The sequence below is a fragment of the Spermophilus citellus genome (genome assembly GCF_964194105.1).
Source record: "Spermophilus citellus genome assembly, chromosome: 4".
In the NCBI taxonomy this organism is placed as follows: Eukaryota; Metazoa; Chordata; class Mammalia; order Rodentia; family Sciuridae; genus Spermophilus; species Spermophilus citellus.
Genome location: NC_138185.1, coordinates 22,641,091 through 22,656,138, shown reverse-complemented (window position 1 = coordinate 22,656,138; position 15,048 = coordinate 22,641,091). Strand labels below are relative to the sequence as shown.

The 15,048-nt window shown below is 40.7% G+C and overlaps 1 protein-coding gene across 8 annotated transcripts in view; it reads right to left on the bottom strand.

The window, feature by feature from the left end:
- RBM39 (RNA binding motif protein 39) overlaps positions 1 to 3,716 on the bottom strand; it is a 33,760-nt gene extending 30,044 nt beyond the window's left edge. For 2 of the 8 annotated variants that reach the window (XM_081291118.1, XM_081291115.1), the window contains exons 1-3: positions 3,379 to 3,716; positions 2,706 to 2,769; positions 879 to 928 (exon numbers count right to left, since the gene is read on the bottom strand). In XM_081291118.1, coding sequence (XP_081147244.1) covers positions 879 to 897 — 19 coding nt within the window. In that variant the 5' untranslated portion in view covers positions 898 to 928; positions 2,706 to 2,769; positions 3,379 to 3,716. Of the gene's footprint in view, positions 1 to 874; positions 929 to 2,406; positions 2,480 to 2,705; positions 2,770 to 3,378 lie in introns of those variants that run through there. The other 6 variants (XM_081291113.1, XM_081291116.1, XM_081291117.1 and 3 more) reach the window with 4 other exon arrangements.
- Positions 3,717 to 15,048: the final 11,332 nt, after the last annotated feature.

Here is a 15,048-nt window from a genome sequence, read left to right as displayed (position 1 = left end):
TTACATATATACTCCCCAAAATTGCTTAAAATACTCATAATTTTCAAAAGTACATTCTCACTATTAAATCTACTGCAGTTTAAAATGCCTAAGTAGTATTTATGTATGCTATCTCATCACTACCAAAAGTGCCTTTAGACAGCAAGGAGCAGAATTCCTTTAATGATTCAGGACACTGCCCATGGCCTGGTTATAAAATTTCTAATATTACCTCTGTCTCCTAAGTTTGACAAATAAAATAGTTTTATCAACATTATCACCAAACATTAAGCCAAAGTGAAATTTACAACAAACAAAAGTTCTAATGCAGGAATTCTTTTGTCTTGGATTCTGGGGATTTAAACCAGAGGCATTCTACCAATGAGGTACATTCTCACTCCTTTTTATTTTGAGACAAGTCTCAAAATAATTGCTGAGGCCAACATGAATTTGCCTCCTGCGTCAGCCTCTTAAGTAGATGGGATGACAGGCGAGTATCACAGCATCTAGCTCATTTTTTTGTTTTTTTTTGAGGTAGCGTTGCCCAGGCTGGCCTCAAATTTGCAATCCTCTGCCTTGGCCTCCAAGTGGCTAGGACTATAGGTGGGTGGCACCACACCCATCTTAAAACAAACCCTTAACCAGATTATCATAATGGATTGAAAGGGAAGGTATCCAGATGTTCCCTGAAACCACAATATCCTGAAATCTAGGCATAAGAATCCATAGTCTATCCTCAAGGAGTTTCTCTTCCCAAAAGGTAAAGAATCAGTTTTCTAAGAGGAAAAAAGTGTATCAGAAGAGAACCTCAGTTTGATGCTTTAGCCACAGGAACACAACTTAAGACCTCAATCACATAAAGTTCATCACCACCCCCCAGGTCCCTTCTTAAAACTTACTTTTTGCTACGTTCTTCATGACCGTTAGCACTGCTCAACTTGTTCTCATCCTAAGCAGGGTTGATAGAAGAACATCATGAGGACGTAGTGGTAACATTTCAAGATGTCAAAGGGTAAAGGGAATAGGAATAAGAAAATACAAAACAATTTTAAAACTAATTACTTATTTATAGTTTAACATGGAAGGCTATAAAAAAATTTAGATGGTATAACCACTTTGTTGCTTACAATTAAGTCATCAAGATACAAAAATAAAAGTCTCTCCACATTAACATGTTAAAATTTTACTTTCTTACATAGTTAGGTATTAAGTTATCCACATTTACAATGCTGAAGTGGTTAAATGTAGTTTCTATAAAATATGAATAAAGTATTGTTTTTTGAGTTTTATTCCAAGTGCTATGGTCCCTTTCGTCAGTACCATGGCTCTATTTCTGCCTAAGCCCCAAGTGGCCATGCTAGCAGCCAGCCACTATCGATTTCCTGTGACCGATGCCATTCCTGAGATCTTCGCCCATTTCCGTTGGAGGGTTGGGACTGTAAGAGCTTGATGCCACCTCTGTCACACATCTCGCCCTGAAGCAAACAGGGATTCACACTGCTTTAGTAATGTTGACTCCCAAGAACCCACGAAAGTTAATTAATAATCCACCAGTCCAACCTAAACATTTCCTACTTCCATACCTGTTTACATGGAATTACATCCATGTTAAACTAAGACACAAGAATTTTAACATTAAAACAGAAAGCAGCTCTTCAAGAGTCTAAACATTACAAAACTACATTCACTATTTAAAGTTATCAGAATTCATCCAAAAGGTACCACATGGTCGTGCTACACACTCCAAAACAAATGTATTATTTTTAAAAGGTTTAGCGCAATGTTTATTTTAAAGTTTGATCACATCAGCTATAGGAGCATAACTGCTAACTTACAGTTGTGACACCAGTGATAATGCATGCATACTGATATTTTCACCACCAATGGGGTGAAAGAATGAAAAGACAGCTTACTTTTACTGTGCTACTGAAATGGGTCATACTATATTAGCCAAAATAATTCCTTTGTAGTTTTTAAGTGTGAAAAACTATGTCAGGGACTAATTATAAACAAAACAATATGGAGAACAGTAAAACAGTCATCAAGTGACTCTAAGCTGTGATACTGCCTCTTTTGCCTTTTTTTTTTTAAATTTCTATTCAGGGATCCAAGAATTTTATAATTATTAACTGAGAAGCAGATCTCCACCTGCCTGTTGTAAGATATACTATCACCAGTCTTTTATATATTATGTGTGTATATATATATATGTATAAATTTTTAAAAATCTCACCCATTTCTTCTCAAAAGACTTATTAAAAGATTTACTTGCCATAGACTGGTTATACTTTGTTATTCTTGGACCCCTGCTATTTTCCCAAACCACTACATTCACCTTTTTGCTATACCAAACTGGAGCTGGTAATTCTTAGTTGAGTCATTTTACCTAGGGGACCACGGTACAGCGATAAGTCACTCAATTACTACCTTATGATTGACAGTTCACACTGGAATCAAAGGTGAATTCATGGGAGTAGAGGTGAGATATCGTTAGGCAAGTCTACAAAGAGAGATAGATGGGCATTTATTCATCACGCTGAAGTGAAACTACTGCACAATATTATTACATCAATAGCATATATTTACTTTTGTAAGTTACACGTAATGCATCTCTGATAAGATAAATCAAGAGGGCTCCGGGGAGGTTAGTTTACATTTCAGCAGTAGTTTCGTGAATAATGCTAAATTAAGAAATATATAGACCTCACCGACATGTTTTTTCTCACCTTCTTGTAAGGAGCCTCAAGCATTGCTTCAATATCAATATCGTCTGCCATTTTCTCTAAACGCCTAGGAAAGAACAAGACAATCCTATGAGTAACATTTTTCAATTAGGCTGGTTTTTTTTTCTTGGCCGACACGCTCCAAAACTTGATAAAATCCTTCAAAGCCCTACAATGATTAAACTGACACGCATTTTATCAGGCTTCGCTTGCCCATCTAAAACGCCCCTTACAACACTTGAAAAGATTTCACTGACCAATTTTTAAAGCCCCGCAATGAACCCCTAAAATCAGAGGCTCCAGAGAGAGCGCCTCTTTCGGCACAAAACCCGCGCTGCCATTTTAGGGGCCAAGGGAAACTCCCTCTGTTGGGAGGGGTTGTGTACCAAGGCAGCGTTCGACTGGCGCCATGTTGGGAGGTCGCGGACGGCGCAGGCCTCAAAGGGACAGGACTCCATCTGCCCCAGGTCTCCCTAGGGTCCTTGCCCCCCACCACGAATAGGGACAATACCCGACCAGAAAATAAGGGTGCGGCCACCGAAATGGAGTCTATTTCGCCAGAAGTACCCCCTATCCTGGCAGTCGCTTAAAACCGCCAGAAGTGCCTCTGAGCACCGATAAGCAGCAAACCTTGGGAAAGCTCTGAAAATACGTAGGTCCACGACGCCCCCCATACCTGTGCGGCCTTTTGGGTGCCTGTAGTACTTGTCCCGAGTCAGTTGCGCTGCTGCTGCCGCCGCTGCTGCTGCTAGTGCTGCTGCTGCTGCCGCCGCCGCTGCCGCTGTTGCTACTGTTAAGCCCCTAGGCCCAGGCCGCGGTACCGCCCAGCCCGTATATCGGGCTCCGAGGGCGACTAGGCCCGAGCGAATCTAAAAGAAACAATGGGATTAGAAGAACCCGTACGTAGGAGCACGACGGCGGCTTCGGCAGCACAGGATCCACCCCTGCGACAGCGTCGGCAAGCTCCCTGAAATGGCGGCCGATGCTTCCCCGTACTCACATTCACTAACACACATACACACACACAAACACACGGGGTCTCCCAGAGCTCTCGGCACGGACTCTCGCGAGAAACTGCCCGGAGTTCCAGAACTGAGACAGAGAAGTATCGCGAGATCTAAGCAGGGCCTCTGCGGCCGTGGCTCAATCTCGCGCAATGATTGCGCCACAGACATTCCCATCCCCCATTCAGAGAGGCGCCTTGGACCCCCCCCACTAGAGAGTCGTCGAAATCTCGCGAGATGGGGCAGATAGTTAGGTCAAAGACAGTTGGTGCACTGTCTGTCAATCTTTCAGAGAACTCCTACCTGAGTGGAGATCAGCCCTGGTACCCTGCTGGTGGCGCCTCCTTGCAGCCATCTGAAGGTTTCCCCCACACACAGCCAACCGCCACCCCCCTCCGGCCTCCCACCCAGATGGCTGTCAAGGTCGCCATAAGGCAACCTAGTCCAAATGGCGGTAGGATAAAACGGTCATTTTCAGATTGTCAGCCGAAGGGGAAGACGGAGGGGAAAACGTATAAAAGAGACGGCGAGAAGAGACCGTACAGGGGTAGGAGGATAGAATAAAAATCGTGATTTCCCTGCCATGTAGGGACAGTGGGCTAGATAAGGTCCTAGACTGTCGCTTTGAAACACCTGAGGAAACAGGGTGAAAGCAAAGAGAGCGTGGGGGGGAAATTGCTTCCTTTCAAACTGAATCAGCGTTGAGCCCCTGAATTTAGTTTGGCCTTGTATCATTGTTTCTTCAAAAATGCCCCCATTTTGGGTTGGGGAATGTTGATCAGTTGGAGAATGCTTGCCTAGCATATGGTAGACCCTGGGTTCTATTTCCAGCAATGGGCGGGTAAGGGGCAATTTTCCCCTACAATTTAGCTCCTCACCACCTCTCAAAACCTAGCAGTCCAAGCATAAACTTGCCACTTTTGTTCTGGTTAATTCTGAGAAATACAAGAGGGAGCACAGGGTCACTTTTCCTCCCAGATAAAAATGTTTGAGGCTTGTTACAGTGGCTTATACTTGTAATCCCAGCGACCCAGGAGACTGAGTCAGGAGGATCACAAGATTGAGGCCAGCCTGGATAATTTAGCCAGGCTTTGTCTCACAATTTTAAAAGGGCTGAGGATATACCTCAGTGGTAGAGCTCCCTGTGTTCAAATCTCAGTACTAAAAAAAAAAAAATTCTTGGGAAAAAAAGATGTCTTCAAACAAGTTTGATGAAGTTTATTAGTAAACTAATGAGGGCAAAAAAGATTTGAAATGTGATTAAACACTTTAATTGGTGTAACTGCTCCAACACTGTGTCCTTAGATAAGTAACTCCTCAGAACACCTTCCAATTCCTCCTAAAAAATAAATGGGATTAACTGGACTCAATAGGTCACTCCTATTATCCAGTTACTCTTCCTAGCTACTGTGGAGGTTGAAACAGTAGGCTTACAAGTTCAAGGCTAACCTAGGCAATTCAGCAAGACCCTGTGTCAAAATGTAAAAGGCCAGTGATTGGATTGGTGTTGTGGTTTAGTGGGTTAAGTGCTTGCCTAGCATATGTGAGGCACTGGGTTTAATTGTCAGCACCAAATAAAATGTAAATAAACAAAGTTATTATTTGGGTCGCAGCTCTGGGCAGGAGGATCGTCAGCCTCAGCAATTTAGCAAAGCGCTAGGCAACTCAGTGAGACACTCTCTCTAATAAAATACAAAATAAGGCTAGGGATTTGGCTCAATGGTCTAGTCCCTGAGTTCAACCCTGGGTACCCACCTCCAAAAAAAAGTTATTAAAAAAAGCTCAGGGATGTGGGCTGGGTTGTGGCTCAGCTGTAGAGCACTCACCTGGTAAGTGCATGGCACTGGGTTCTATCATCAGCACCACATAAAATTCATAAATAAAGTAGAGGTATTGTGTCTAACTACAACTTAAAATATATTAAAAAAAAAAAAAAGTCAGGGATGAAGCTCGGTGGTACATCTCTTGCATAGCATGTGAGAGATCCCGGGTTCAATCTCTACTACTAAGAAGAAAAAAAGAAAGGGGGTAATCTTATTAGCAAGTCTAAGCTTCTCCAGACTGACCAAAGCTGGTGACACTCACTACTGAATTTCGAGGTACTACCAGGGGTCCACTGGTTAGGTAGACAAAAAATTAATGAAGGAAGGCTGAATAGCAGAGTGGAGTTTAAAGGATACATCATACCTTTCAAATATTTTGGTTTGTTTAAGTACATGATGGGGCAAAATTTGACCTTAAATTCTAGACTTCTTATTTGTGAAGAGGAAAGATTTAAGATCCAAATCACTTGAAACTGGGCAGGATGGTACAGCCTTGTAATTCCAGCAGCTTGGGAGGGTGAGGCAGGAGGATCACAAGTTCATAAACCAGCCTCAGCAATTTAGCAAGATCTGTCTCAAAAAAGCTAGGGATGTGGCTCAGTGGTAGAGCATCTCTGGGTTCAATCCATGGTACCAAAGGCGGGGGGGGGGGGGGGGGGGGGAGGTGGAATCCAAATCACTTCATGAGTGAAAGTTTCTTAAATTCCAGTCAAGGACCATCAGTTTAGCAGACAATCAAGAACACCAGCTGAAGCTGGGCACAGTGGCCCATGCCTATAATCCCAGCAATTCTGGAGGCTGAGGCAGGAGGACCAGGAGTTCAAAGCCAACCTCAGTAAAAGTGAGGTGCTAAGCAACTCAGTGAGACCCTGTCTCTAAATAAAATACAAAATAGGGCTGGGGATGTGGCTCAGTGGTTGAATGACCCTGAGTTCAATCCCTGGTACTCACCCCACCCCCCACAAAAAAACACTACATGCTTTTCATTTTGTAAAACCTCTCTCTGGTTCATGAACATTGTATATAAATTCATTTCCTTTTCATCATTTTTTCATTCATTTGTGGAGAGAAGGTCATTGGTCACCATCAAGAACATTATTCTGGCTGGGGTTGTGGCTCAAGCGGTAGCGCGCTTGCCTGGCATGCATGCGACCCGGGTTCGATCCTCAGCACCACATACCAACAAAAGATGTTGTGTCCGCCGAGAACTAAAAAAAAAATAAATATTAAAAAATTTATCTCTCTCTCTCTCTCCTCTCTCACTCTCTCTTAAAAAAAAAAAGAAAAGAACATTATTCTGGAGCAGGGGATATAGCTCAGTTGGTAGAGTACTTGCCTTGCATGTACAAGGCCCTGGGTTCAATCCCCAGCACCACACATACATACAAAAAAACACATTATTCTGACTGGGCACAATGGACCAATCCTATAAAACTTGTTCACATCTGTAATCCCACTGACTCAGGAGGTTGCAGCAAAAGTATCAAGTTCTAGGACAGATATATGAGCTATAAATATAGCTCAGTGGTAGAACACTTGGCTATGCGCCAGCCTCTGGATTAGATACACAGAAGTATAAAAAGTGAACTAAATTTGTCTGAAATTTTAGAGAGGAGTCCAATAGGCAATAGAATAGAAGACATAATGGATATTGTACTCAGAATTTGTCTGAAAATTAAACATTTTGCTTGGGTAAGATTTTTTTGGGGGGGAGTTACCAGGGATTGAACTCAGGGGTACTCAACCACTGAGCCACATCCCCAGCCCTATTTTGTATTTTATTTAGAGTCAAGGTCTCACTGAGTTGCTTAGCACCTCTCCATTGCCGAGAATGGCTTTGAACTCAAGATCCTCCTGCCTCAGCCTCCCAAGCTTCTGGGATTACAGATGTGCACCACCACACCTGGCATAAGTTTATTTTTATATCCATGTATGACTTTGTGTGTGTGGTGCTAGGAATTGAACCCAGGGTCTTGCAATTACTAAACTAGTGCCATGTGTGACTTTTATGGGAAAAAAGTACATTTTTGCTATTTGCATTTTAAAAATTAATTTCCAGTATATACAAGGAAGTGTACACACACACACCCACACATGTTTTGTGTTGTCTTTGTGTGTGTGTGTGTGTGTATGGTACTGGGGATTGAACCCAGAGGTGCTGTACCACTACCACCTAGCTATGTCCCCAATTCTATAATTATATATATATATATATATATATATAAATAAAAGATTTTTTTCTTTATTTGTGGATGGACACAGTACATTTTCTTTACTTATTTTTATGTGGTGCTGAGGATCAAACCCAGTGCCTCACATGTGCCAGTGAAGTTTTCTACCACTGAGCCACAACCCAAGCCCATACTTTATATTTTTAGTTTTGGTAAATTGCCTAGACTGGCCAGTTTGGTGGCATAAGCCTGTATTCCAGCAACTTGGGAGGCTGAAGACAGGAGGATCACAAGTTTGAGGTCTTCCTCAGCAATTTAGCAAGACCCTAAGCAACTTAGTGACACCCTGTCTCAAAATAAGAAGCCTAAAGGGCAGAGGATGTAGCTCAGTGGTAAAATGCCCTTGGGTTTTATCTGATTGCCAAAAAATAAAATAAATAATTAAATTGCATAAGCTGGCCAGGTGTGTTGGCACTGGGTAATCCTAGCTACTGGGCAGGAGGATCACAAGGTCAACGCCAGCCTTGGCAACTTGTTGAACCCATAAGTAACTTAGCATCAAAAAGAAAAAGGGCTGGGGACTTAGCTCACTGGTAATGATCATGTGGGTTCGATTCCTAGTACCAGAACATTTAAAAAAATAAGCCAGGATGGTAGCACACTCCTGTAATCTCAGTGGCTCAGGAGGCTGAGGCAAAAGGATCCCAAGCAAAGCTATCCTCAGCAACAGCGAGGCACTGAGTGAGACCAGTGAGACCCTGTCTCTAAATAAAATACATAATAGGGTTGGACTGGGGATGTGGCTTATGGTTGAGTGGCCCTGAGTTCAATCCCTGATAACCCCTTCGAAAAAAAAAATTTAAATAAAAATAAATAAATTGTTCTGGCTGACCTCAAGTTTGTCAATACAAGGCTTTTAAAATCAGGATCAGAATCTTATGGTTTCACAATATGGCTTTGATGCTCTAACAATTCTTCCTAAGCCACTAATGGGCACAAGGAGTCTTTTCTTTTTTCTTTTTGTCTCTATGACAACAGTAAATTCAAGCCCATTTTATTCAGATGGAATTAACTTTACCACCCATATGATCTTGATCTGATTTAGGTAGAGAAATTTATTGTATCCTCTCCACCTAGATCCTGTCTGTACTACTTACTGAATTTGGCACAAGTTGCAAATATTTACCTGCTTGTTGATCATGGTATCAAGAGCATTCTAATGATGTATCCTAAAGGAATTTACTTAAATTTGTGAACATAGGCTGGGGTGTTACTCAGTGGCAGAGCAAGTATTTATCATACATGAGGCCTTGGGTTCAATCTCTAGCACCACACACACACACACACACACACACACACACACACACACACACAACTGTGAATGATTAGTCCTTAAGAAAAGATGTTTTAGGGCTGGGGATGTGGCTCAAGCGGTAGCGCGCTCGCCTGGCGTGCGTGCAGCCCGGGTTCGATCCTCAGCACCAGATACAAACAAAGATGTAGTGTCCGCCGAGAACTAAGAAAAAATAAGTAAAATATTAAAAAAAATTTAAAAAAAAAGAAAAGATGTTTTAGAGGTATGTCCACAGCCACTTACTTGAGGTTGGTACCACAGGTTATAACATTCACAATAACTGTCAATCCCTTTTACCAAACTCAAGATACATTTTCTTAAGATACCCTATGAACTATAAGGGAAACAACAATTGCTGCATTTTCCAGCGTTTAATATTTGGTTGAAAAGTAAAGTGTTTTAGGGGCTGGGGTTTTGGCTCCAAGGTAGTGTACTTGCCTGGCATGTGTGAGGCACTGGGTTCGATTCTCAGCACCACATATAAATAAATAATAAGTAAATAAAGGTCTATCAACAACTTAAAAAAAAGTAAAGTGTTTTGAACTCCCCCTGGTTAAGACAATAAAAATTAATGTGCATTCATAATAACCAGTTCAAATGATAGCCAAAAGAATTGCCCAAACACCATTTTAAATTGAAGATAAAAATTAAAAACACTGTAATTTAAAGTATAATTTGTCTCTTTATTTTATTTATTTTGTTTGTTTATTTTTGGTACTGGGAGTTTAACCCAGGGGGTTAAATAATAAAGTGAAGGAATGGTTGGGCATAGTAGCACACTCCTGTAATCCCTGAGATCCGGAGGCTGAGGAAGGAAGATTGCAAGTTCAAGGACAGCCTGGAAATGTAGAAAGACCCTTTCTCAAAAATTAAAAGGACTTGGGATATAACTGAGTTGTAGAGCTTTCCTGGGCTCAATCCCCACTAATGCAAAAACAAACAAGTGAAGGATAGACAGAAACAAACAAAAAGGGTCAGGTAAAGCAATATATTTTCCCCCAACAGATCCTGAATTGACAAATGCAAATTAGCAGGCAGAGTATTATTTTAAAACATTTGCTCATAGAAGCAAAAAATGTGATCAAACATAGCATTAGAAGAGATTTAGGGATTAAGCAAATTAGCAATAGAGAGGAAGATCCTGCTGACAAGGCATCACAAGATGAAGATATACCTTGAAAATGATGGTTGGGAAACAAAAGAAGCATCAACTCACAGTAATTTTCAATGAAAGGCATGTGATTCCATGATTTGACTGAATGAGCTTGTACAATGAATAGCCCAGAAAGACAGAGCATCTCTGAAAGGATGTATCTAGTAGACTCATTCTTTTTTGGAGCGGGGGGGGGGGGGGGGGGGGGGGGGGGGGGGGAGTCCTTGATTATTTTTTGTAGAATATTCAGAGATATAACTTCTCCAAAACTTGGCCCTACCCAATATATAAACAATGTATCAGAGCTAAACATATACTTCATAAACATGATTTAAATGCTTTGACGGGGGCCTGGGGATGTGGCTCAAGTGGCAGCGTGCTCTCCTGGCATGCGTGCGGCCCAGGTTCGATCCTCAGCACCACATACAAAGATGTTGTGTCCGCTGAAAACTAATAAAAAATAAATAAATATTAAAAAAACTCTCTCTCTCTCTCTCTCTCTCTCTCAAAAAAATGCTGTGATGGTAAAGGGAATAAGGGGCATTGCCAAGAATGTGAAGAATTGGAACCCTTGTACATTAATGGTATGGATTTTTACAGTTTAATGATGGAGCTACTGTTGAAAACAATTTGGTCATTACTTTAAAAAATTAATTGTAGGGTTGGGGGTGTAGCTGCAATGGCAGAGTAGTTGCCTAGCATATGCAAGGCCCTGGGTTCAATTGCCAGTACAGCATTCAAAAGAAAAGAATTTGAAAAAAGGAATGAAAGAAAAAAAAGGAAAGGAAAATTGGGCATGGTAGTGCACATTTGTAATCCCATCTATTCAGGAGGTTCAAATAGGAGGACTGTGAGTTTGAAGATAGCCTGAGAAATTTGACAAGACCCTGCCTCAAAGTATAAAGTAGAAGGGAATGTAGTTCAGTGGCCCATGAGTTTGATCCCCACTCAAAAAAAAAAAAAAAAAGCCAACAGCCAACGGGTGGGAAGAAACCCAGTGATATAGTCAAGGAAAGCAGAGAAAGTGAACTAAGGTTTGAGTGTGAGAGTACCTGTGATTATCTGTTTCTCCTTAATTGTTCCTACAATGACTTTCTTCACTGATTCTATTTGGAACCTGAATTATTTGTTGTTGTTTGTTTTGTTTGGGTACTGAGGATTGAACTTAGGGCCTCACATATGCCCTCTATTACTGAGATATACCCCCAGCATAGAGTCTGGATTTTGGAATTCAGATTGGACTTCAGATACTATTTCAGCCCAAGGGAACTATGGGCTGGGCAAAAGAGAAGGAGGAGGGCTGGGTTGTGGCTCAGTGGTAGAGCACTTGCCTGGCATGTGTGAGGCTCTAGGTTTGATTCTCAGCACCACATATAAATAAATAAATAAGTACATCAACAATTTAAAAATATTTTTAAAAAGAGAAGGGAGAGATTTTGGGTCTTAGTGAGCATACAAAAACAAATTCAGAAGGTTCTGGGAGGCAGAGCTTCAGTTATTAACAATTCTACATATCCTCCCCTCATCCTTAAAAGCACATAATTACACTGATATAGTCAATCATACTTTTGTTTCTTTTTTTATTTTGTGGTGTTGGGAATTGAACCTAGGACCTGTGCATGTGAGGCAAGCACTGTACCAACTGGCTATATCCCCAGCCCTATACTTCTGTGTCTTGGCACAGTTTCCATAAGTCACTTTTTCTTTTCTTCTCTTCTCTTTTCTTTCTTTCTTTCTTGTATTGAGCCCATGAAAATGTTTATTGAAGCATCATTTATAAATATTGGAAAGGTTGTGAATTACCGTAATAGGGGAATTATTTATTGCAACATTGTTTATAAAATCCAAAACAAATTGAGGGAACCCTCTTGGTTACTCTTCTTTAGCCTCCCCTTTTATTTTCCTAGCATAAGCCCATCTATGTGTATGCATGTATGTTTATGTGTGTGTGTGTGTGTGTGTGTGTGCAAAATTTAATTTGTTTTCAATTGCTGGGGCTTGAACCCTGGGCCTTGTACATGCTAGGTAAGCATTCTACCCTGAGCTATATTCTTAACCTGAACATATGTATATTTTGTTTGTTTGTTTGATTGTTTTGTTTTAACTTGGGATTTAAACCAGGGGGCCTTGCACATGCCTGGAAGGCACTCTACCATTAAGCTACATCCTCAGCCCTTTTTCTTAATTTTATTTTGAGACAAGGTCTTGCTCACATTGCTCAGGCTGGCCTTGAACTTGAACCTGCAATCCTCCTGAGTAGTTCTAAGGATAATTTTTAAATTCTATTGAATTTATAATATTTTCCTTAGTGGCTTATCCTTTACATGTTATATATATATACATATATATATTTTTCTATCTATACATGGTTATAAAGATAATTTCTAGCAGGGCAATGTGGCACATACCTGTCATCCAAACTTCTCAGGATACCATGAGTTTGAGTCTAGTCCAGGCAATTTAGTGAGGCCCTGTATCAAAAAACAACAACAAAAACAACAAAAACTGTCTAAGGATGTAGCTCAGTGGTGGTAGAACCAGAAAACAAAAATCATCAATGGATTTATAAGACAATAAGAAACCAATGGAAACTATACCAATGAGGAACAAGAATTAGAGGGATACTTTATGTATATCTTTTTATATAATTTCTGGTATTTAAACCCTGTGACAATATTAATTATTTAAAAATAAATTACGGGCCAGGTGTGGTGGTGCATGCCTGTAATCATAGAAGCTCAGGAGACTGAGGCTCAAAGCCAGGGGCTGGGTTGTGGCACAGTGGTAGAGTGCCCACCTACCACATGTGAGGCTCTGGGTTCAATCCTTAGCACCACATAAAAATGAAATAAAAATATCCAAAAAAATATAAAGCCAGTTAGAAATTAAGCAAGGCCCTAAGTAAGTTAGCCAGACCCTGGGTTCAATCCCCAGTATCAAAAAAAAAATTAAAATTAATTTAATTATATAAAGTTCATAGTGTGGATACCTAGGGATTTAGATTTTATTTAATTAGCTTTTTTCTAATCACACGTCCTTTTGTCCCTGAGACTAAAATTCTTTCCCTTTCTTTTTATCTCTAGGTTGACAGAAATTTCAAATAACAAGAAACATTTTTTTAAAAAGTATGTTTAAATTATAGGGAATTGCTGGGCTCTGCATGCCTATAATCCCAGTGATTTAGGAGGCTGAGGCAGGAGGATTGCAAGTTCAAAGCCAACCTCAGGAATTTAAATTACAGGGAATAGGGGCTGGGGATGTGGCTCAAGCGGTAGCGCGCTCGCCTGGCATGCATGCGGCCCGGTTTGGATCCTCAGCACCACATACCAACAAAGGTGTTGTGTCTGCCGAGAACTAAAGAATAAACATTAAAAATTCTCTCTCTCTCCTCTTTCATTAAAAAAAAAAAAAAAATTACAGGGAATAGTGCTAGGTAGTAGGGGGTCCCCAGGGTCAAAGAAAAATAGGATATAGTCCTTGTCCCTTCAATTGGACCAGGTGGATTTTTTTTTTTTTCAGAATAGAAATTAGAAGTTTATTAAAGGACAGCAGAAAAGACTTCTCCCGGAGGAAGAAGGGGACCCAAGAGGTGGAATCCCCAGGTGGATTTTTTTTTTTCTTTTTCAATGCTGGGAATTGAACCAGGGCCTCACACTTGCTAGACAAAACATTCTACCACTGAGCTACAAGCCTGCCAAGAGGACTTCATCAGTTTTTTTGTGAGTAGGACAAAAATTAAAACCATTTTTTTCTCTTTTTTTTTTTTTTTTTTTTTTTTGTTGTTCTTGAGTATTTAATCCAGAGATGCTTCACTACTGAGCTGCATTCCCAGGCGTTTTTATTTTTTATTTTGAGACAGAGTTTCAATTAGTTGCCTAGAGCCTCACTAATTGGCTGAGGCTAGGCCCAAACTTGTGATGGAGGAGCACACCACTGCACCTGGCTTCTTGCTCTCTTATAATGTTGCAAAGTGCTGCTGGGCATGGTGATGCACCTGTGATCACAGCTCCTGGGGAGGCTGAGGAAGGAGGACCTTAAGGCCCTAAGCAATTTACAAAGAGCTGTTTCTAAATAAAATATTGAAAAAGGGCTGGGGGGGGGTTGCTGGGGTTGTGACTCAGTGGTAGAGATCTTCACTAGCATGTGTGAGGCACTGGGTTCAATTCTCAGCACGACATGTAAATAATTGAATAAAATAAAGATCCATTGACATTTTAAAAAAATTTTAAAAAGGGTTGCTGGGGATGTGGTTCAGTGGTTAAGTGTACCTGGGTTCAATCCCCAGTACCAAAAAATCAATAATAATTTAAAAGGACTGGGATGTAACTCAGTGGTAGAGTACCAGAGTTCAATCTGCAGTACTGCAAAAAATAAATGAATAAGAAAAATAAAAATAAAATAGAAAAGAAATGAACAAAAAAGCCCTATATAAATTACAAAATGCTATGGTGCTCAGGAACTTTCCATCAAGCCCAGACTGGAGAGACCCCAGGCCAGAGTCAAGACTCAACTTGCTTTCCTTGGCCCCTAGTGCCTTGTTGAACTTCTTGGACCTCTTAGATGCTACTGAGACTGTGGTTTCCTGCTTCCTGAGTTCTCACACTCAGCTTTGTGCTGCAGAGATCACACCCCAGTTCCTGCTTTGGGGTCTGATATGCTCAAGCTTGGTGTTATTTAATACATGAGGTTTGTGAGAGATAAAGAGGCTTGCTTTTCTTAGTTCTGCCCTTTTGCCATGACAGACTCACTATAAATGCCTCATTAGAGACAGAGTTAGGTTTGTTGGATAGAGATTGAGAAAAATAATTTCATTTTTAAAAGATTTTTTTAAAGATGGACAC